Source organism: Ursus americanus, chromosome 5, assembly GCF_024610735.1.
Source record: "Ursus americanus isolate L20-20 chromosome 5, mUrsAme1.1.p, whole genome shotgun sequence".
Taxonomy (NCBI): Eukaryota; Metazoa; Chordata; class Mammalia; order Carnivora; family Ursidae; genus Ursus; species Ursus americanus.
Window position 1 is genome coordinate 52,145,062 of NC_142131.1, and position 23,371 is coordinate 52,168,432.

Here is a 23,371-nt window from a genome sequence, read left to right on the forward strand (position 1 = left end):
GGTGAGAGTGGAATCTATCACATGACAGTGTGAGGATTCAGTGAGGAAAAACAGAGTTTTACTTAGTGCCCAGCTTAGAGCAAGTGCATGGTAAAATGGTAATTATTATTACCGTGTAGTTTTGTGTTGGCAATAAATCGTTTTTCAGATTAAAAAACACAACTAGAAAATAGCAGACCTACGATTCCAAAGTAGGTAATGTAACTCCAGGGCTAGTTGATTTCCAGTCTAGCACCCACTCTGGACCAAGCTCTGTTTTTGGCACATAGCTTTCAATAAATGATAGCTGTTGCTTTTAAATTTTTCCATGTGCTCCACTGATAGTGCACACATAAAAACTATTATCCTTGAAAGACCGGCACTGGATTTTCGGCCAAGATGACACTCTCTCTAGATGGCTCTCTCTCTTATCTGATTTTTGGTTCAGAAGTATCCTGCTCTACGGTGTGAGAGGGTCAGGGCTTTACAGCCACGTGGGCACTGCGTGGGAGCGGGGAGGCCTGCCCCGCGCAGACCGCCAGGTGGCGCCATTCCGGGTTGAGGCCGCACAGTTGCACCGCCCACACACCCCCCCCCACGTGGGTCCGAATGGTTAGGCCCGCCGGGCAGGTAGCTTGCTTCCGCGGCTTTCCTCCACCCCCTCCCTTCCCCCATTGGTAGGAGCTGCGGGTCCGGGCGGAAGTGGGGCAGGCGGGCGGGAGCGAGGCGTCGCCGTTGTATATTCATGAGGCGCGCGCAGCCCGGCATACTAATGAGGCGGGGCGCGGCGGCGGGCTGAGGAGCTGCTGGGCGGCGGCGGCGGCAGCGGCGGCGGGTCGGGAGGTGCCGGGTGGGAGCGGTGTAGGCGCGGAGTCATTTGCTAGCGCGAACCTGGACATGGAGCCGCTCGGCGGGGGCCAGGGTCCCGGCCGCGGGACCCGGGACAAGAAGAAGGGCCGGAGCCCCGACGAGCTGCCTGCGGCGGGCGGCGACGGCGGCAAATCCAAGAAATTTGTGAGTGTCCCTCCCACCCGGTTCCCTCAGCCTGGCCCCTTAACCGCCCTCCGGTCCAGAGAGACCCCCACAGCCGGGCCCAGGGGTGTACGCTCGTCACTAGGGAGCCGCCCCCGCTCCTCTCTTTCTCGGTTTGCTGGGTCCCGGGCTCCACAGTCCGACATCCTACCTCTCCGGGACCTCGGGAAACCCCGGAGTCCTACCCGGCTCTCGCCCCGGCAGCCTCGGGGCTTTCTTCACACCTCCCCCCACCCCCTCCCGCCAGCTAGCTGTGCCCTCCGCCCCCATAGTCCGGCGGGTCTTAGCCCCATCCCTTCCCTCTCAGCCTCACTTCCTTTCTTCTTCTCTGTTACCCGCACACGCCTTCTCGGTCTTGTTCTCTGTGCTTTTTCTGGGTCCATTTTCCCTATTACTCTTAAGCCTCCCCCACTTTTTTTTTTTGGTATCCTCTTATTTGCTTCTCCTAAAGGTCACTTCCTTTTCAAGATTGATCCCTTTCACCTGCTAACTTTCCTCCCTCCTAGCCCCAGCTCTGGGCCCTCAGCCCGGTGTCACCTGATAATCCTTCCCCTCTGGAATGTTACCTGACTTGGGCCCTACCTTCCCTCCTCCCTCGCATGTTTGTCCTTGTGATTGCAGGAATGGGTTCCTGCCCAGGTCCTATGGTCATCGGGCATGACGTTAATTTGCTTCCCCGTATTCCTCCGTCCAGAGAACCTGTCTCTTTGCCCTGTTGCTTATCACTTTTCAGGGGGTTAGAACTTCTCATAATGATGCCCCTCTTGACCTAGGGTGGTGATTTAAATCTCCCCCGTAGGAAGGAAGTTAGGCTGCAAGTCCAAGAAGTTTCTTCGTAATTGAATTGCTTTTTATATGTTTCCTATGATAACCATCCTTGCTCCTCTGCCACCCTCTGTGTGACAGGCTAGTGACATTCCTTTCCTGACCTGTAGAAGAGTATAGCTTTCCTCAGGTGCTAGTGACTTCCAATCCGAGTCTGAAGGAATACTGATGTTCATGTAACGCTATCATACTTCATTACCTTTGCCTGCACTAAATCTTTTTTACTCCTTTCTCCAGGAAGCTGTTTGCTTTTTACTGTAAAAGCTTTGAAAGATATGGGGTACTATCCAAGAGAGGGAGTCTTGGATCTTAGTAATCATTTGCTAGTTGTAAATGTAGTTATTTAGTCTTGTCTTCCAGGTAATTTTGCCCCCACCCCAGTATCTCTTTGTACTAACCAACTGGATTCTGACTCTTACCCTTTCTCTTTTCTCTTATCCCCAACCTTTAGTATTCTGACCCAACTCCACAAGTTTGGGAAGAAAACTGATAAAGGAAACAGGAAAAAAATGTTGCTTTGGGACCTAGAGGATTGAGATGTGGAGAGTACTAAGCAGAATTAAAATAGTGACTCATCTCTTCCTACCTATTTCTAGCAAGGCAGGTGCTTCTGGACTGTCCTTTCCAGTGACTTATGGGCTGTCAGTAACTGCCTGTTTTTCATCTGGTGAACATCTTTTTTTCCAGAAATGTTGGGTTAATGGTAGTAATGACCCTCCCCTGTGGTGATGAAAGCAACATTTCCTTATGTTTCTTTAGGATAGGAATTGACACTCAGCTTTTCTTCTAAGACTTAAGTTCTAGGGCCCGTATTCCTTTTTTATTTCTGTATATATATCTGTTATTTTTGTTTTGCTGTTGTTTCCATGGGTACTGTTTGACCTTCCTTACCCGAATTCCAGTTATTCCTGCTAATATGTAGTGAACTCTGTGACTTGTGTATGTTTTTCAAGTCCTTAAATAGAATTTTATTTGTGCTTTTGTTTTATCTAACACTTGTGTGTTTCACAAGTGAAATTGGGGAAATCTAAGTGCATGGTGCTGAAAGTTGAGATACGTGAGGAAACTTAACTTCTTTTCACCTGTGTTTTGGAATGTCCGTGGGGTCTTGTATATGCTGAGTGGATTTGGCTCAGTTTTTGGTATTTGCTTTACAGAGGGTGGAGCCGTACCAAGTTCTCTTTTTCTTTCTGAGGTGTTGTTTTTAACTCTTAACCTGCTGAATTGTTAAAAAAAAAAAATACGGAGCACAGGTAGTGAGGAGAATTGCATTCAGAGCTAGGGGATTGGAAAGTTTCCAGAAAAGTAGTGCTACTTAACCCCTTTCTTGCCAGCTGTAACTCACCTCAAGGCATTCGGGATTTTCTCTTTCTCCTTTTTATGAGAAGTCTGTGGCAATGAGAGACTAGGAGGAGCATTGCAATACACTTCTCTTTGTATCTGTATGTATATGTGGGTGGGTGGAGGGGGAGAGATTGATTGCTGGTGTGCTTTTGTTACCCATGGCTTAGTTTTTTGAACTATAGGCTAAAAAAGCAAATTTAGAGGTGTTTTGCCTGTTCCACCTTTGCTAGAGTGTGTGTCCTCTGGAGTTCCATTAAGAATGTACTTTATAAAACTGCACTGGTTTGGACCTTGTGTGCTAAAGGTTATTTGTTTGCTTCTGAGGAGTTTCTTATTGCTTCTGCTGCTACGTACCTTTCCAAGCTTATGCAGGTTCTAAGTATAGATCAACTGAATGGAACACAGAGCTCACATATTGCCGAAGACGGTAATACGGTCTTACTCTCTGACACATCTTGGGTGGAAAGCACATGGAGTCAAAGTTTAAAAAGTGGTTGGGAATCACCTTTTAAAAACATTTGATTGTTAGAGATGCTGATGTGTGTGGCTCAAGCTGGGCTGCCTGGTATTCCCCCTTGATTTTTCAGGAGTCTTTCTCCTCCTGGGCCATAAGCATATCCCTTCTCCAGCATTGTTGCACTTCCTTTCACAGGTCCTTAGGGTGAAAGAAAATAAAAATTTGAAACGAACAAAATGTATTGGGATTTTTCAGCAGCGATGAATGTGGGTGTCAAATAGACTGCTGGCTGAAATATGTGTAAAGGTAGTAATTACAACCAGGGTGTTGGGAGGCTGCAGAGTATTCCTGCATTTTATAAACCACATGCCTTATACAATCAAGAAGTGGATGAGTTCTAAGAAAGGATATTGCTTCCTGATTCAGCTAGGGACATAACTTTGTAAAACATGAGTTTTAGCTTGGGAGTAGAGAGAATAGAAGATACATGATTTTAAAAATCTTGTTTAATTTTGGAGGTATATATTGAATTTTTCACCAAGTGGTAGTTTTCATGCCCTTCTAAGAGCAGAGTGATGGTGAAAGTATAAATGTTTGGTTGTAGACCCCTGTCCATCCAAAAGAGCAGCCAAAGGTAAAGGATGTTAGGCAGAATTTTAAAGAGATATTAGGGAAGGTGGAGAATATGAAAGAAGGGGAGTTGTTCATGCATTTATCCGCTTCTGTCCTCTTAAAGACATTAACTTTAATCCAAAAGGTTCCAGAAAACCCAGGAATATACAGAGAACTTTATACAAGTTATGTGGGGTTTTTTTGTTTTTTGGGTTTTTTTGAAGATGATAAACACAGGGATTACTTAGTTTAGAGAGAGGGGAGCCTGCAGGAATGTTTTTGAGGTTTGCAGTGGCAGAATGATTACCTTAAAAATTGCTGCCCTTTTTCCCCCGCCTTGTCTTTAAAGAAGTAGCACAAGGATCCACTTGATCATGTTACATTTACTTGTCTCAAAGGAAATCCTCCCTCACAAAAGGTCATATACTGAGGGAATGCCTCAGAATTAAAATCTCTGCCTTGGGAGAGTTGATAAACATTGGGATACTTTTATTTTAAAAGACCTGAAAATTTTATGATTAGGAATTATCATTATTATAAAACCTGAGAAAATAATAAGTGAGAAGTGGTTTAAGTTTGTTATTTGGCATGGGTCAGAATAGACTAGTTTTATTTCCCGTATAATAGAATAACATTTTGCTATCCATGGGGCCCTCTGTATTTTATAAATGGATTGCCAAGTTATTCCTGGACAGTGTTACATTTTCAGTGAAATATAATGGAGGTTTAAAAGATAAGGTTGTATCACATATGATTTAGAAGAACAAGTTAAAATGTTTATTAAGAAATAGTAGGCATTATAAAGAAAAAAAAAGGTTTGTATATGCAGATGGTGTTTTCTCCCATTTTATGTCTCAGTTGAAGTCATTAATGACTACAGAAAGCATTTCTGTTTGAAACGAGCCATGTATTACTTACCTGTTTTTCTTTATTATGTAGAGCTTCCTTGTTCACTCTTGTTTGAAAGCAGTAGGAAAAAAATTCACCTCTTACTAATGAGCAAAGCAACATTTGGTGTTTGCCCCTACTTAGGGTTAGATGAGACAAAGTCAACCCTCTGCCCTTGCCCAGCTACTATCATCCCCTCTGTCTTTGTTTTTATTCCCTATCTGCTTCTCTGACGGCTGGTCCCAGTCCCATCAGCAGCTAGGCCTTTGAGGAATCAGGAATGGTAAAAGCTGTTGATACTAAAATTTCTTAAAGCTTCAAAGCTAAAATGGAAAATTAAAGAATGTTTAAACACTGGGAATGTATTTTACCTTCTTTTCCACCCCTCTTTTACTCTTTCTTTCTTTCTTTTGGCAAACATTTTATTAGAGAAATTATTTTTAATAAAGTAAAAGAAATACTGAAGGAAAAGAAGTATTAGGACCAGTCTTTTTATGAATTTTACCACTGATTACAGGATAACTGGGTGTATCATTGTTCTTTCCACTTTGAGAGTCTTCCATTCATTATTAAAGCTTGCCTTAAAATTTTAGTGTTGGAAGGGACTTTAAATGTCATCAAGCCCAAACACCCACTCAGTGCAGCACTCTCTTCTTACATTTAGAGTTTGGAAACATCAGGGGGCTATAGGGTGGATATTGGATAAATGAATTGAGGAGGAGAAGCAGAAATTTTGGATTCTACATTTCCTTTAGTAAATTTCAGGATCTTGGAATAGCTAGAGTAGTAGAGATTATATAAGAGGAACGGATACACTAGAAGCTATGTGACTGAGAGGGAAAAGATTGAAGAAACTGGCTCTGTGTTGCTTGGCTCACTGACAATCAAAGAGTTTCGGTTTGTCCTATAAATATTTGCTTAATTTTTTTTCCTCCAAGAAGGGGGATGGAACAGATAAGGGGAGACCAAAGAAAGTAAGCATAACGGAACTGAATTAAGAGGAATACGTGGCATTCTTATGTGGAAGGGTTTTTTTTGTTTAGTTTAGTTTTGTTTTTTTGAGAGAGAGAAAGAGTGAGAGGGATCACCAGTATGTGGGGAGGGAGGGACAGAGGAAGAGGGAGAGAGAGAACTTTAAGCAGGCTCCATGACCAGCATGGATTGATTTCACGACCCTGAGATCATGACCTGAACCAAAATCAGGAGTTGGACGCTTAACCAACTGAGACACCCAGGTGTCCCTGTGGATGTGTTCTTATATGGAAGATGGGAGATTCCATCCATGGTGGTGGTTATAAGTGGTCCTTAGGTGATAGTGACTTTGGCATTTTGTTAAGATAGCAGATAAGGGTGAAGTTTATGGTGTCCTGGATTTTTCTGGATTTCTTTTTTTTTTTTAAATTAACATATAATGTATTATTTGTTTGAGGGCTACAGGTCTGTGATTCATCAGTCTTACACAATACAGGGTGCCTACCACAACACTTTTTTTTTTAAGGAATTTCTATTAAGCCATGCAAAGGCCTGGATGAATTTTAATTTTTCTTATTTTTTTAAAAAGATTTTATTTAAGATAGAGTGACAGCGAGAGGCAGAGAGAGAGGGAGAAGTAGGCTCTCCACTGAGCAGGGATCCCGATGTGGGGCTGGATCCCAGGACCCTGGGATCATGGGCTGAGCTGAAGGCGGACGCTTTACTGACTGAGCCACCCAGGCGCCCCTCTGGATTTCTGATTATGTGATTTATTCCGTATTTTAGAATACTGCTGTGTAAAAACGTAGAATTTGCATTTTCTTTTAAGATTTAACATACTTTAAGGATCTACCAGCAGATGATTTATAAACTGTCTTTGATCCTGAAGGTCATAGAAAACCAAGAAATATACCTTGGTATTGGCCTTAAATCTCAGATAAAGCTGCCCCCCCCCCTTTTTTTTGGTACGGCTCTGTTTAACTTTCTAAAAAATTGCCAAACTGTTTTCCAGACTGTACCATTTTACATTCCCACAAGCAATATATGAGTTCCAGTTCCTTGTTAACTCTTACTATGATGAGCCTTAAATTTTAGCCATTCTAGTGGGTGTGTAGTGGTGTTTCAGTGTGTCTTTAATTTGCATTTGTGTAATGTTGAGCATCTTTTACTGTGCTTATTTGCTATCTGTATATCTTTGCTGAAGTGTCTGTTCAAAATTTTTGCCCATTTAAAATTTTTTATCATATTCTAAATGCAAGTCGTTTGTTGGGTATGTGTTTTACAGATATTTTCTTTCTCCTGTGATTTGCCTTTTCTTTCTTTTTTTTTAAACACTGTGGTATGAAGAACAAAAGTGTTTAATTTTGAAGTCCAATTTTTTTTAACTTTTTGCTTTTGTGTCATATTTCAAAAATCTGTGCTAAAAATCATAGCCCCTAAGATTTTCTCCTTCTGTTTTCTTCTAGAAGTTTTATAGATGAAGCTCTTACGTTCTCCACTTTTCTGCTGTGGATATGTTAGTTATATTCCACTCATGCTCCTCGAGGCGTAAATTTTCACCTGTAGGCAAAGACAGAACATTTCTGATACTTGGGATTGGAGGACCTTTGAGATTCAGTTTATCCTGGTTGCATTTTGATCTTAATATGTGGTGTTAGAAACCTTTTGTTCTCTTGTACTCCGTGTGCTACTGTATAATGCCAGTCTTCCTATCTATAAATATTAATGTATGTTCAGCATCTTGATAGATAGGAAGATGAATTCATCCCAGACTGGAAGGACAGGGAGTAGTAATAACAACAGTAGCAGTAGTAAGAGCATTTGTTGCGTACTTATTACAGCCCGAGGACTGTGCTAAAGAGCTTTAGATTCATTATCTCATTAATCTCTACCTCAGTCTTATAAAATAGGTACTATTGTTATTCCCGTTTTATAGGTAATTGAACTGATACTCAGTGAGGTCAAGCAACTTGCTTTAGCTTGTAGAACTGGGATTCAAACTGAGATCTACCTGATTTAAGAAAAAAATCTTATTCACTACATTGTACTGACATTTTACAAGTGTGCAGTTTTTGCACCTGAAGTGTAAAAGAGTATTTACTGCTAGGAATTCCATAGAAAATTTTGATGTCATCTCTTTAGTCATTTGATGACTGTAGTTGATTAAAACTGGGCTCTCCTCCAGTTCATTTGGTGGGAAAAAAGTATTGGGTCTAGATGGACAAAGTGCAGTGGTTAAATGGCTAACTGCTTTTTGCATTTAGTAATGTAGACTTTGAAGTCATTGCAAGAATTATAATTAAACCTTTGTTATCTTAGGCATGAAGAGGTAGCTGTTTCAGTGCATCAGAACCAGTCTTTCCTCTGGCTCATGAGTTATTAAGAAGTTGCCAGTTACTGTTTTTAAAAATGCAACCTTATCTTCTTTGTAAATGAAACACCTCTAACAGCATCACCTGTCAGTTGTTTTAGTTGTTTAAATTGATGAGAGCAGCAAGCAGTGGTGACAAATGGGAAGGAGGAAGCTGTTGTTAGACCACCTCTAACAGTTATCTTTTCTGTATTTTAGAATTGGCATACAGTATCTTTAAAATCCTCTCTTTGTGGCCCTGAAGCTTGACTCTAAGGATTATGAATGGTTAATAACTCCAGGGTCTCTTCTGAGTGTGGGGCCTAGTGATGTTTGTTCTTTAGACCTGGCAGTTATTTGCCTGTGGTTAATAATTAAGACTTTGCTACAGAGATCCAGGTACCCGGAACTAGGATTTTCTGTACGACTAGTGGCAAAGAGTAGAGAATAGAGTTTCTCTAGTTTGTCTGAATCCACATGGATCTATCCTAGATCCAAAAGGCTAAAGATCAAGAAGTCATGTGGTTGTCCTATCACATGTCCTGTTTAGCCCTTGCTTTTTAATAGATTTTCATCTCAGTCATGTCAATAGGAGAATGGGTAGGAAAAGCTCAGAGGCTATGGACAAAGAGTTTAGAAGCTGTAGAGTTTCAGAGAAGTGAAGGAATTAAGTGGAAAGAGTGCTGGACTGTGAGTCAGAAGAACTAGGTTTCAGAATCTTAGAATGCTGGAAGTGAAAATGATGCTAAAAATTATTTCATTCAAACCCTTTATTTTATACATTTAGAAATGTGGACCTAGGAAAGTGGTCTGTCTGCATTTATAGCTAGACCTAGGACTAGAACCTGTATCTTCCATTACCACTGAAATTTTCTTTCCAAATATTGCTGTTCAGTTGGACTTTGCTACTAATTAACCATTTGAACTCTGGGCAAGTCATTTCACTTTTCTTGGTCTTTTCTTGTAATATTAGAGATTCAGCACAAATGACTTCAAAGGTCTTTTTTTATGTCCCAAATTCTGTAAATGATCCAGGATATAATTGGTGGACAGTTATAGTTAATTTCATAGAAGATGGGGGGTATGTCAGGCCTTGGAGGGAAATAAGGGTTGGTAGAGAAGAAGGGAAGGGATTTCATGGTGTGGGGAGCAGTGTGAACAGAGGATCAGAGACACAAATGTGTGGCTGTGGTCAAGAAATGGCCCAGTTATAGCAGTCAAGAGGATTTATAAGGGAGATCAGTCATTTAAGAAAGATGAAGCCACTTCATAGGGATTATTTTATTCATATTAAGGGCTTTTAGGTTCTCTTTCTGTAGAAACCTGCAGACAGCAGGACTGAAAGTTAGTGTTTTGTAGCATGTCATGACACATGTTGATGCAATTTTTGGCCTTGTGAATGTGTGATGGTGACAGTAAATCAGCATATCCAAGAACAGAATAGATAAGTGTTAATGTTTCAGCAAATCATTTCTGCTACCTAGATGGAGTTTAGATAGTTAAGTTTGTTTGATATATAATCCTTATCAATTTTAACACACCCATCTTTTCAGACTTTGAGCCATAAATCTAGATTTTAAAAATACGACTCTCAGTGGGATCTCAAAGCTGTATAGCCAAATTATGGGCTCAGGTGGGAAATCCCATTGTGGGGAGAATCAGAACTTATCTTTGGGCCGTGTTATTTCTTCTTAAAAGTTTCCTTTTATATATGTATATACGCGCACACACACATATATATGCACATACACATGTATATATGTGTGTGTGTGTGTGTATAGTGCAGTAATGGTTTCAACTGCCCGCTTGTTGGAAGTGTTCTTTAATCTTTGTGAATAAAAAAAAACCCCACGTGTGTATTATATATAATATAGAGAGGGAAGGAGATAACTTTTTTTGGGGGGATCTTATTTCCCATCTTGCTTGTGAGGTTCCTAAGCCCACTGGTGGTGTTTTGCTCACATAAGCAATATCCTCTTAAATGTATTTTAGTTTTGTTAGTCTTGGGAATCTTGAGATGACTTTCAAGGTTCTCCGTTTCTGTGGTCTAATGTAGGAGATTGGCAGTTTTAAAAACATTAGTCCTCTCTCACCAGGGTAACTGAGGCAGAGAGAACCACTAATGTTAACTATATCCGACCAGAACTCTGTTGGGAAAAGTTTATTATTATTCTTTAGAGATAGTATCTTGTAGTTTTGTGTTTGATGAAAGAACATGTCTGTAGGATTAAAAATCTCTGTGTTATTTTACATAGTTCAGGGCTGCCAACTTTTATCATTATGAATGAGAGCAGTATTTGACCCAGTGCTGTAGGGATTGTTAGCAAACATTTAAAGTGAATAATTGCTAAGTCCCCATATTATTTTAATCTGTTAGTATTACAGTCTTTTAGGGCTGTAGAAAGGTTTACATAGAATATTAAATAAAGAAGACAAGGATGAATCTCCAAGTCCTCAGGATATGTCTAGGTCTCCACAGAAAGTGATAGTGACCTTTTTCCCCCCTTCTTAACCTCTTATAATGCTACCCATAGCTGTTCTTCAGTTTCTTCATTTGGTCATAGAAGCAAAATAGAGTAAGACTATTCTAAAATTAATTCATCGTGTTTGCATGCATGGCACCTACAGAGATATTTTTAGTTTTGTTAGTTTTTTGTGAAAGATGTGTATTAGGCTCCCCAGGCATAAAGGTTTCTAGTGATTTCTTGATTCTTGTATTTTAGAAAGATGGGAGTTGGCCTTAGTTGGCAGCTTTTTGCATCCGCCAGGGCTTGTTCGTTACTTCTAGGCCCATGGGTGACGTCTGTTTCCTGTGATTGAAACCACAAGAAGAAGTGGTGAGAAGCCACTGTAGGATACGTACTATCAGGCAAGCAGCAGGCATTGGGCTACCCTCAAAAAGAGCAGTAGTAGCTAAGCACAGTCTTTAAGGGCCTCTCAAGAGACCCTGAAAATGATCTGATCCAGTCTCCTCATCTTAATATGAGGAGGCCGCTGAGGCCTGGAGGTACTAATTTGCTTAAGGTCATGTAATTAGGTGAGCCAGCTTTTTAGTCTATTCATTATTCTTTTTTTTTTTTTTTAAGATTTTATTTATTTGCGATAGAGAAAGAGAGCCCAAGCAGGCAGCAGAGGGAGACAGAGAAGCAGACTTCCTGCGGAGCAGGGAGCTCTATGTGGGGCTCTGTCCCAGGACCCTGAGATCATGACCTGAGCCGAAGGCAGATGCTTTACTGACTGAGCCACCCAGGCACCCCTCACTATTCTTTCTTACATTGCTTTGTCACCCTGAATTTTTCTAACTGTGCTCTGCTGGAGTGTTTCCTTAAGTAGAGTACTACTGGAGAAGAGTAAATACTAGTGGGCATTTTGAATATGGGAATTGGATAATGTTGCTTTGCTTTTAGGTGCTGTGCTATGTTTTTTTAATGCTCTTTAAAAAATACACACACACACACACACACACACACACGTATTTTTAAAATAACAGTTTTTAAAGCCCAAATTTCTACTTTTCTTTTTTTATTTCACTTAGTGTTTGAATATTTTAGTTATTATGTCTATGCACAGACATTTTTACAAAGTTGCCATTATAGCTTACACAAGTTTTCTGCTTTTAAAACAATGTATCATAAACATTTTCTAGCTTTCTAATCTTTGAAAAGTGCTTACTTTGTTTGAAATGGAAATGTGTTTTTTATCATCAGAGACACCTAGTTATAAGAAAATATAAATGTGTATAAAAATAAAACCATCCCCTACCTTGCTTTCCATTTATTACATTTATTTTTACATTTACATTTTGTAGCCTAAGTACTTTGGCCTGAAATTGTCTGTTTGTGTTAGAACATACTTCTAGCAATTGTAGTGTGGAACTATCAGAAGCACTGTATTTTAACTCTTGCTTGTATTTCTGGTGATAGAAGAGTAATAAGATTTCACCTAATGCTCTCCTACCCCACTCCCCTGCAAGATTTTCTTAAAATCAGATCTTATTCTAAATTTGAAGGGGCTTAGAAAATGTTTACTATGGTTTCATAAGATCAAGTCTGTGTAATGTAATTTTTGGATCGTTAAGCTATTATCAGTAGGCTGTGATTATTTCTGGGGTATTTAGGAGTGACGTGAGGATAGGAAAAAAGGAGGTGTAACCATCATTTGGAAATGAAGGGTTTAAGAATGGGATTTAAAACAAGGTGGCCTCATACTTGGTCCCTGTATGTAGAAGTAGTATCAGCTTCAGGAACTTCCTGTCAGCCAGGCCTTGGGTGTGTCATACATGTGCTAACCGTTGAGGAAGAGTAGATGTCCTGCTACTCACATCACAGCATGGGAGGAGAAAACAGTTGCTACGGAGATTGGGAAACAGCATTCCTGAGTCACTGAGTGTTTCCAAATGAATGGACAACACCCCCTTTTTAAAGGAGCAATTACAGTCTAAGCTCGGGCAGTAAAGACAGAGGCCCACTAAGAAAGTGAAGAACAAGTATCAGTATTTGGAACTGGAGAAATGTGCTGAAATTTTGGAAAAATAGGTAAACATTATTTATTGTTTTCTATACAGCATCCCCCTTCTGAAAGTTGGGTGTTCCTATGAAATTTTTCATAAATCAAAATGACATAAAGAAGCACTTATCATTAATTTATATGGAAAAATTTTTGAGGATTCCTAAAAATAACCTCTCAGGCTTTTTTGGTAACTTAGGCCACATCTTGCTAATGGAGGCACAAAATAAATGGAGACAAAACACGGATGCTTACAGACACGCTTCAAAGCCACAGTGGCCTGATGCTGAGATGCTAAGTGTAGCCCTGCTCGGGGTGTGCACTGCCTTTCTCATAACGGCTCCCTGCAAAACAAATGCTGGATGCTGTTTTCTCTTTTCACCTTTTTTTTTTTTTGTAAAAGTGAGAATCTTTTATGGAATTCTTTCAGTTAGCAAAAACAGGTACTAATATAGGACTTCCAAAATACCGAAGTGGCCTAACATGAACTGTTGAAAAGTGGGGGAGACTTCTGTGTGTGTTCAAAAGTTTATCAGGACCTTAGGATGTTTGAAAGGGAGGAAGTTTTGCTTACTGATCTCTCACCAGATGACAGCATATATGTGCACTTCCTTCCTGGCAACAAAAGAGATGGTCATGTCTGCCACACCTTGTGACACTTGATAGGAAACTAGGACTTCCAGAATCTGAGCACTTTCTCTGTTGGTAGCTTGTTGTCCCAACCCATGAGTGGTTCATAGTGCAAGGGGCTGGCAGTTAGTTTGGATGGACTTGTAGGGGGAATGCAATGTTCCCAGCCTGGTTTCCACCTGCTCTGCTGTGCTAGAATAGTGAAACCTGAGTGGACTTCCCTTCTTTTCTCTAGGCTATCAGCTATCTGGGATGCAGGCTATGCCAGTCCCGGGCTTTAAAATAAGCTTAGCGGTAGGCAAAATGTTACCTTTTCCTTTTTCCTAAGAGGCTTGCCTTCTTGAACTAACAGGACTATTAGAATGTATTTTGGACCTGTCAGAGGATTGAATCCTAATGTTAAGATAGTTTTTCCTTCATTTTAATCACAGCTGGGAAATGTGGTTTATTTGAAAGCAGACTCTCACCAAATGATTTAGACAGTTGTGCGGATATTGAGTTTGTTGCTTTGCATTTGTAAGTAATTTGCTTCAAATTTATAACTAAATTACTGAAACAGGTAATGATTAGTTACCTAATGCTCTTTGTAGGACATTTCTAACTTGTACTTGACGAATGTCACTGCTTGGAATGTCTCAGGGCATCCTGGGTATCAGTAAAAAGATACTGGCTCTGGAAGGTGGGCGTAGATTGAAAGAACCCTCTAAATTAAGGTTGTTGTTGTTTTTTGGTCTTTTTGTTTTTTTTTAAGATTTGTTTGTTTATTTAACAAAGAGAGAAAGCACAAGCAGGGGGAGCAGGAGAGAGAGAAGTAGGCTCCCTGCTCAGCAGGGAGCCTGATCTGGGGCTTGATCCCAGGACCCTGAGATCATGACCTGAGCCGAAGGCAGATGCTTAACCGACTGAGCCACCCAGGTGCCCCAAGAACTCTCTTAATTAAGTTTAAAAGATATTGGACTCTCCTCCTCTGTGTTCCTTTTGGTTTCTTGTATGAATTCTAGCAAGCTAACTGTCCAGTTCTGAGTTGAGCTGTGGGTCTGCCAAGGCAGCATGAAACTTAAATGAACAGGCTGTGAGGGTCTGACTCCTTTAGCAGTTTTCCCATAGTGATCGTGGGGAGCATGAGTGAGCCATCTCCATTTCTGGGGACTACTAGATAATCTTCAGGTTTCTTTCCCTTAAACCCATTTAACTTAATAAGCTTTATAGTTGATGTTTTTCAATTCCTGGTCATTTTTATGCTTTTTAGTCTTCTTTTTCTCAGAGATACCCTTTTTCTTTTTTTCTCTTCTCTTCAGTTTTGTTTTGTTTTCTTTTCTTTTCGGAAGTGAGTGCTCCAGTTCTACACAACTCTGGTTTAGGCTTTTGGCACCGATAAGTAGTGATGTTAGAATCTAGTTTGTTTCTCTGCAAATGGTAGATGAGATACGGACTTCATTCAGTGTCATCCTTGGGCCATTCCTTGAAAATGGAAGGGAAATTTCTTCTCTACATTTGAAGATATACCCGTTATTTTCTTCTCTGTAGTTGTAATTGACTTCTAAATGAGGAGTGGGAATTGAAGAAGGGAGGCTGAAAAGTGACATAGGTTCCATCATCATATATTATTTAATTTTTACAAAGCACTTTGCAGAACAAAGTGCTTTCTATACATTTTATTACTTTTCATACCAGTCTTAATGAGATGATACAGTCCTAAAGATAAGACTGAAACTGTGATAGATAAGAAGAAAAACTCAGCCTGCCCTTACTGTCTCTTTGTGGAAATGTGACAAATTTTTTGTCCGAGCTGGAATGAGATTCATTGGTAATTGAATTCAAGTGCACATGATAACTTTCTGTTGCCTAAGGAACTATCCTAAGGAACTGAATGTCATTACTGTGGTAGAATAAAGCGATGAATCAGAGCCAGACCATGCTCTCTGCTCTGTTTGATTCTGCATGACACATACCTTACCTGATCCTTCCTAGGTAGGTAGTTGAGGATTTGAAAGAAGGTTGTTGTTGGCTTTCCATTTTACTTTCCATTTTACTTGTAGGTAGCCTGTGTCTTAGGACTTATTGCTTTTCAAAGGAGGTGGAAGACTCCCTAGGTGACATGTGTCCCATAGTTGGATATTTTCCTCAAGGACAACTCAAAGTGTGTCATGTACCAATTAACATCCCCTATTCTCATCTATAGGGAAAGACATGACTCTTCAAGGTGTGGTCTCATGGTTCACTGACCTGTCCATAACAATCACATTGTCACAGACTTTGACTTAAGGTATTTCCTAGGTTTGCCTAATTTGAGTAAAGGAATTAATAGATATACAATGCTTAGGATGATGCTCTTAAACCTATAGTGATGCTAATTTTTAAAATATTTATTAAATATTGGCCACATCAAATGAACAAGTCATGGGTTCCTGCCCCAAGCAACTTACAGTCTGATCCACAGAAGCAATTACAATAAACAGCCTGATAAAAAATTTTGAGAGCCTGCCTTTGGTAAGTTCTGTAGTTCTTTTTGCAAAATGACTGACTATGGCTAAATGTATAGTTGATAGATGAGGAATAGCTTTTTCCTTTTGTTGTTGGAGCACAATGTCAACTAGTCCACTTTTCAGGTGTGTATTTTAAAACAAGTCTTTCTGTAGTAATAACAGTGCAGTTACTTTACAGAATGATCTCTTATCACTCCACTTTGTCTCCTAGTTCCCAGGAGGTATGTGTGTCTGCTTTTGCTTTGTTTTTAATAAATAAGGGAACTGAAGCATGAAGAATTAAAGTGATTTGCTCAAAATCGTACTTGTAGTTTTTTAGGATGCTGTAAATAAATAAATCAGGACTCATAGTCTTTTTCCTTCAGCCAAAGTTCTAGATAAATTGTAGATTTTTGTCCGTTTGTTTGATGTATTAGTTTCCTGCTGCTGCATATAAGAAACACAACAGTTTAAAACAAAACCCACTTATTAGCTTACAGTTCCATTAGTCAGAAGTCCAGCATGAGTAGTGTGGCTGAATTCTCAGAGTTATCAGAGGGCTGAAATCAAGGTATGTCAGTTGGGCCAGTTCTGGTCTGGAGTCACTCGGGGAAAATCTGCTTCCAAGCTTATTCAATGTTGGCCGAGTTCAGTTCCTTGCAGTTGTAGAACTGAGGTCCCTGTTTCTTTCTGGCTCTCAGCAACTAGACGCTGCCTGCAGTTCTTGGCAATTGGCCCCCTTCATGCTCAAGTCAGAAAGGACATGTTGAGTCCTTGTGTCTCTAACATCTCACCTCAGATTTAAAGGGCAGGTGTGATTGGGTCAGGCCTGTGCAGATTATTTCCCTTTCTTAAAAGTCAATTATGCCGAATAATCGAAATTAATCACAGGAGTGGTATCCTGTCATACTGTCCTAGTAATTTTACAGGGTGCATATGTCAGTCTAGGAATCTCATGGAACATCTTAGAATTTTATCTACCGCTCTAAATACGTCCCTTACGCTAGATTAGACAGCCCTTGAGCAAGGGTGGATGTCAGAGAGGGAGAGATATAAGTGGACTATCCTGAGGCAGTTAGTGTAATTGCTTTGTGATTATAGGTATTCTAAGAAAACGTGTAGTTCCCAGGGCTCCTGGGCATCTTAGAATCTTCACACAGTGGGCCACAGGGCATTCAGGTGGTGGTCATTTAGCCAAGAGCTCAGATATGTCTGGTATTAGCCTGAACAAAATTTTTTTTAAAAGGTGGTGGAAGAGTAGTGGAGGAATGGGCAAAAGAAATGGGCAAAGGAGATTATAAATTTGCAATTATAAAATAAGTCATGGGGATAAAAAGTACAGCATAGGGAATATAGTCAGTAAAACTGTAATACTTTGGTGAGCATTTCATAACATATGTAATTGTTGAGTCACTGTGTTGTACACCTGAAATATGCTGTATATCAACTATACTTCAATTATGATTTAAAAAAAAAATAAGCCTGAACAAAATATTTAGAAAGTACTGGGATACAGGCTTGCAGCTGGAGGTTTATATTATCTGTGTATGGACCACATGGTTCATAGGATCATCATCCATGATTACCTGTTCTTGTGAAGCACAGTGATAGGAGTTAGAAACACTTTTTGATATGTAATGTACTCTGTTCAAAGTAAAGTTTAATCATATTCTCTTACTAGATCCCTGCCAACCTCTCTGCTGCTAAGGGTACTACCTAATTACTTTTTGTTTGTCTGTGAACATCTTGTGCCAAGAGACCATCCTTAATTGGGAATTTTGTCCCGTTTTCCTGCTGAGTGGGAAAAGTTAAAGATTTAGGGAGTTGGGTAGAGGTGAATCTGTCTCTGAAATGATTTTCTTACAGCCTTGAGTTTAAAAAATTGCGAGTTCTGTTGCTAGGCAGACAAACAGAACCTCTGTCTAAAACACTGCCATATTTAGTCCCATCCACTCACTTTTTAAAGATCTATTTCTTTATTTATTTAGAAAGAGAGAGAGCATGCGTGGGCATGGAGGGGAGGGGTAGAGTGATAGGAGGAGGAGTCCAAGCAGACTACTTGCTGAGCATGGAGCCCAACATGGGGCTCGATCCCACTACCCATGATCCAAGCAGAAACCAAGAGTTGGACACTCAACTGACTGTGCCAGCCAGGCACCCCATAATCCACTCACTTTTTAAAACCTGAAGTGTTAATAGATATAACCACTACCACAACAAATCCAGTATGGAAGAGAAGTTTTATAGTTCATTTGCATTTATTATGATAATAATAATCAGGGTATGTTTCATACTCATTAAGTCATCTGATTAGTTTGGCCTCACAGGCCATACCTTGGGGTCTTTGGACTTTTTTGCTTTTGGTTTCTTATAGAAGCCAAACTGTAAAGTGTCTAGGAAGTTTCTTATTTCCTGTAGATGGTAACCAAAAGATTTATCTTACCACATATTACATTAGGATGTGGTGAGTGAATCAGAGTCTTGAATTATTCTCTGGAAGTGGGGATGAGGGGACAGCTTTTCATTTTTATGTGATTGATGGTCTTAATGCACAGCAGTACCCAGCCAGATATATTTATTTTATTTTTAAAGTATATTTATTTTTGATAATATATGTTTTTAAGATTTATTATTGAGAGAGGGAGAGAGAGTGGGGGCTGGGTAGGGGCAGAGGGAGAGGGAGAGAGAAACTCAAGCAGACTCCTCACTGAGTGCAAAGCCTGACTCAGGGCTCGATCTCATGACCCCAAGATCAGAACTGAGCCGAAACCGAGAGTTGGACCCTTAACCCACTGGGCCATCTATGCACCCCATTTGATCCTGTTACTTTTGATGCAGTGCACCTTTGAGCAATTTGTGTTGATTTGAAAAGATTTGATAACATGGAGCATCTTTTGGAGAAGATGAAGGTCATTTTGGTAAATGCAATTTTGTTGAGCTCTTTTCTGATGCCAGCTAATGACCTTTAGAAATTTATTTACTCATCTAATTCTATTGAATAAATTCCTACAGAATAAATATTTTTTTACTCCTTATTAATTAATTAAATCTCTACACCTAACTTGGGCTCAAATTCACAACCCCAAGATCAAGAGTCGCCATAGTTGAGCATCTGGCAAGGCTGCAGTGAGGATCAAGTACTAGACGTCCAACAAGAATATGGTCAGGAGTACACTGCTTTATATTTTCTTTTTCTAAGCTCACCGTGGCCAATCTTCATTCTTCTGGATAAGTCAAAGTAGAAATAGTCTGTGGGGTGGAATGAGTGTCCTTGAGGTCCAGGCAGTAGAGCAAGGAAGGAAGGGAAGAAATTATTAACATATGGTTCCAATAAACCAAGAATCCGGCTGGGTTAGACTCACCAGGTATTGTCAATTTAAAAGCCCAGAACAAAAGTAGATGATGATGACAGTCTTGGAGGGTTTGGCTCAGGTCCCATAGTCCCCTTCTAATTGTGCTCTCTGGCAGAGAACAGTCTTCGCTAATCTTTCCCCTAGGGATTTCCTTTACCTCTGTCATGCGTTAGGTCTTCTGTTGCCTGTGTTTAAGTCCTTTACTTCCTTGGTTTACTCCCTCATTTTGGTGGAGCATATCCTACAATAGCTTCCTGAGATGCATGGGGATAAATTTTTTTAAAGCTTAAGTTTCTGCTTGACCAATCTCTCACACCATACACAAAAATAAACTCCAAATGGATGAAAGACCTCGATGCGAGACAGGAATCCATCAAAATTCTAGAGGAGAACATAGGCATCAACGTCTATGACGTCGGCCAAAGCAACCTTTTTCATGACATATCTCCAAAGGCAAGAGAAACAAAAGATAAAATTAACTTATGGGACTTCATCAAGATAAAAAGCTTCTGCACAGCCAAGGAAACAGTCAAAAAAACTAATAGGCAGCCCACCGGAATGGGAGAATATGTTTGCAAATGACACTACAGATAAAAGACTGGTATCCAAGATCTACAAAGAACTTCTCAAACTCAATACACGAGAAACAAACAAATCAAAAAATGGGCAGAAGATATGAACACACACTTTTCCAATGAAGACATACAAATGGCTAACAGACACATGAAAAAATGTTCAAAATCATTAGCCATCAGGGAAATTCAAATCAAAACCACACTGAGATACCACCTTACGCCAGTTAGAATGGCAAAAATAGACAAGGCAAGAAACAACAATTGTTGGAGAGGATGTGGAGAAAGGGGATCCCTCCTACATTGTTGGTGGGAATGCAAGTTGGTACAGCCACTCTGGAAAACCGTGTGGAGGTCCCTTAAAAAGTTAAAAATTGAGCTACCCTATGACCCAGCCATTGCACTACTGGGCGTTTACCCCAAAGATACAGATGTAGTGAAGAGAAGGGCCATATGCACCCCAATGTTCATAGCAGCATTGTCCATAATAGCTAAATCATGGAAGGAGCTGAGATGTCCTTCAACAGATGACTGGATTAAGAAGTTGTGGTCCATATATACAATGGAATATTACTCAGCTATCAGAAAGAACGAATTCTCAACATTTGCTGCAACATGGACGGCACTGGAGGAGATAATGCTAAGTGAAATAAGTCAAGCAGAGAAAGACAATGATCATATTTCTCTCATCTATGGAACATAAGAACTAGGATGATTGGTAGGGGAAGAAAGGGATAAAGAAAGTGGGGGGTAATCAGAAGGGGGAATGAAACATGAGAGACTATGGCCTCAGAGGGGAAGGGTGTGGGGGAATGGGATAGACCGGTGATGGGTAGTAAGGAGGGCACGTATTGCATGGTGCACTGGGTGTTATACACAACTAATGAATCATCGAACTTTATGTCGAAAACCGGGAATGTACTGTATGGTGACTAACATAATAAAAAAATCATTAAAAAAAAAAAAAAAGCTTAAGTTTCTGAAAATGCCTGTTCTGAACTCAACATTTTATTGTTTTGTTGGGTATAGAATCCTAGGTTTGAAATTATTTTTCTTCATATTTTTAAAAGCCTTGTTCTTTTGTGGTCTAGCTTTTGTTGTATAGTTAAAAAACCCAAATTTTTTCTCATTACTTTGTATATGACCAATTTCTCTCCCTTCTGTTGAATCTTGTTGAGTTTTCTTTGTATTCAGTGTATTGAAATTTCACCATAATATGCCTTTGTGTGATCTATTTTTATCATTTGTGCTGGAGACTTACCCTTTGGTATTGGGATATATGCTTGAATTTATCTTTGGTAACTTGCTCCCCTGTGTTCTCCTATTTGCATATTGAACCTTCCAAACTGATTTTCTCATTTTGCTTATCTTTTCTCTCTTACTTTTCCATCTTTGTGTTTTTGCTGTGCTTTTTGGGAGATTTCCTCAATTCTTCTAGTCCTTTGAGATTTCTCTTGAGTTTCTGTTCTCATATTTTCAACTTCTACAGGTTCTTTTTCCTCTGAATGTTTCTTTTTAAAATGGCATTATGTTCTCTTTTAGTGATTTTGAAAATCTTTTTGCATAGTCTGTGAATGACAGGTTCTTCTCCCCGCCCCCCCCCCCCCCCGGTCTTATATTAGTGGCTTTCCTCAAATGTCTGATAACCTGGGTTGTCTGCTAACCTTTAAGAATGAGGGAGTAACAGAGGCGCCTGGGTGGCTCAGTCGGTTAAGCATTTGGCTTTTGATCTCAGCACAGGTCTTGATCTCAGGGTGGTGAGTTCAGGCTCCATGTTGGATGCCAGGCTGGAGCCTGAACTCCTGGCTCCTACTTTAGGGGGGAAAAAAAAAAAGAACGAGGGACTAACAAACTGATTGGAAACTATAGATGTACCTGTAGAGTATGTTAACTATGCACTTTACTATAAAACAGACCTGTATAATAGAGATATAATGTGAGTCCCATACGTAACTTCAGATTTTCTGGCAGCCACAGAAAAAGGCAAAAAGAAACATGTGAAATTAATTTCAATAATATTAATTTATGTAATCCAATATATAAAAAGATTTCAATATGTAATAAATATATAAGTATTAATGAGATGTTTTATATTTTGTTTTTAATACTAAGTTGTTGGACTCCAGTATATATTTTACATTTATAGCACATGTCAATTTATATGCTAAATTTTCATAAAAAAGTAGTTGAGGTATATTTAAAGATTTTATTTATTTTAAAGAGAACTCGAGTGCATGGGGGTGAAGGGGTTGGGTGAGGAGTAGGGGAGGGGCAGAGGCAGAGGAGAAGGATGCAGACTCCACACTGAGCGTAGAGCCCTACGTGGTGTTCCACCTGACAGCCCTGAGATCATGCCCTGAGCCAGAACCGAGAGCTGGACACTTAACTGACTGAGCCACCTAGGCGCCCCAAGTTGAAGTATATTTAGACTTCATAACATTTACAGGTGAAAGTAGATTCACATACCCAGGGTATTCCAAACGTACTTAAGTTTAACAATAATAACAATATATTAGTTTTTAAATTTCAATTTATTTAAAATTAAATACAATTTGGGGTGCCTGGGTGGCTCAGTTGGTTAAGCGTCCAACTCTTGATTTCTGCTCAGGTCCTGATCCCAGGGTCCTGGCCCCACTTGACGTAGGGCCTTCTCCCTCTGGTTCTGCCCCTTCCCCCCAATTTGTGTGCTTGCATGCTCTCTCGCTCTCTGAAATAAATTAATTTTAAAAAATAAGATTAAATACAGTTTAAAATTCTTCCTGAGAGTAGCGACATTAAAAGTGTTCAATTATTACTTGTGCCTGGTAGCTACCATATTGGACTGGAGAACCAGTGTGATCTATGTGGCCACTGTCGGGAGTTTTAGGGCATTTTTCATTTCCCTGGAGAAGAGTCTGCCAATTTTTTGCCTCAAGGGTAATGGCCATCCAGGCTGCTGGGGTTCTCACAAACTGTATGGGGGAAGGTGCTAGGTGTCTCAGTAGATATTATCCATAGATTTTGTTTTTTTTTTTTTTTTTTTAAAGATTTTATTTATTTATTTGACAGAGATAGAGACAGCCAGCTAGAGAGGGAACACAAGCAGGGGGAGTGGGAGAGGAAGAAGCAGGCTCATAGCGGAGGAGCCTGATGTGGGGCTCGATCCCATAACGCCGGAATCACGCCCTGAGCCGAAGGCAGACGCTTAACCACTGTGCCACCCAGGCGCCCCTATCCATAGATTTTGTTAAAGGATTCCTACCCACAGCTGTGCCTGGCATTTCCCAGTTCAGAGACCCTTTCTTACCTTCTTGTAAGAATAAACTTGCAGATTTCTGCTAGAGTAAGGGACGGTACTCTCTCAATCGTATGGGCCAGGAGGAGGGCTGCAGGAGTGGCGAGTGGAA

The 23,371-nt window shown here is 40.2% G+C and overlaps 1 protein-coding gene across 3 annotated transcripts in view; it reads left to right on the top strand.

Moving 5' to 3' along the window:
- The first annotated feature begins 786 nt into the window (after positions 1-786).
- Positions 787-23,371, top strand: part of DIAPH1 (diaphanous related formin 1) — a 91,765-nt gene continuing 69,180 nt past the window's right edge. For 2 of the 3 annotated variants that reach the window (XM_045794423.2, XM_045794421.2), the window contains exon 1: positions 788-993. In XM_045794423.2, the coding sequence (XP_045650379.1) occupies positions 877-993 (117 nt within the window). In that variant the 5' untranslated portion in view covers positions 788-876. Of the gene's footprint in view, positions 994-23,371 lie in introns of all 3 variants that reach the window. The other variant, XM_045794424.2, reaches the window with a different exon arrangement.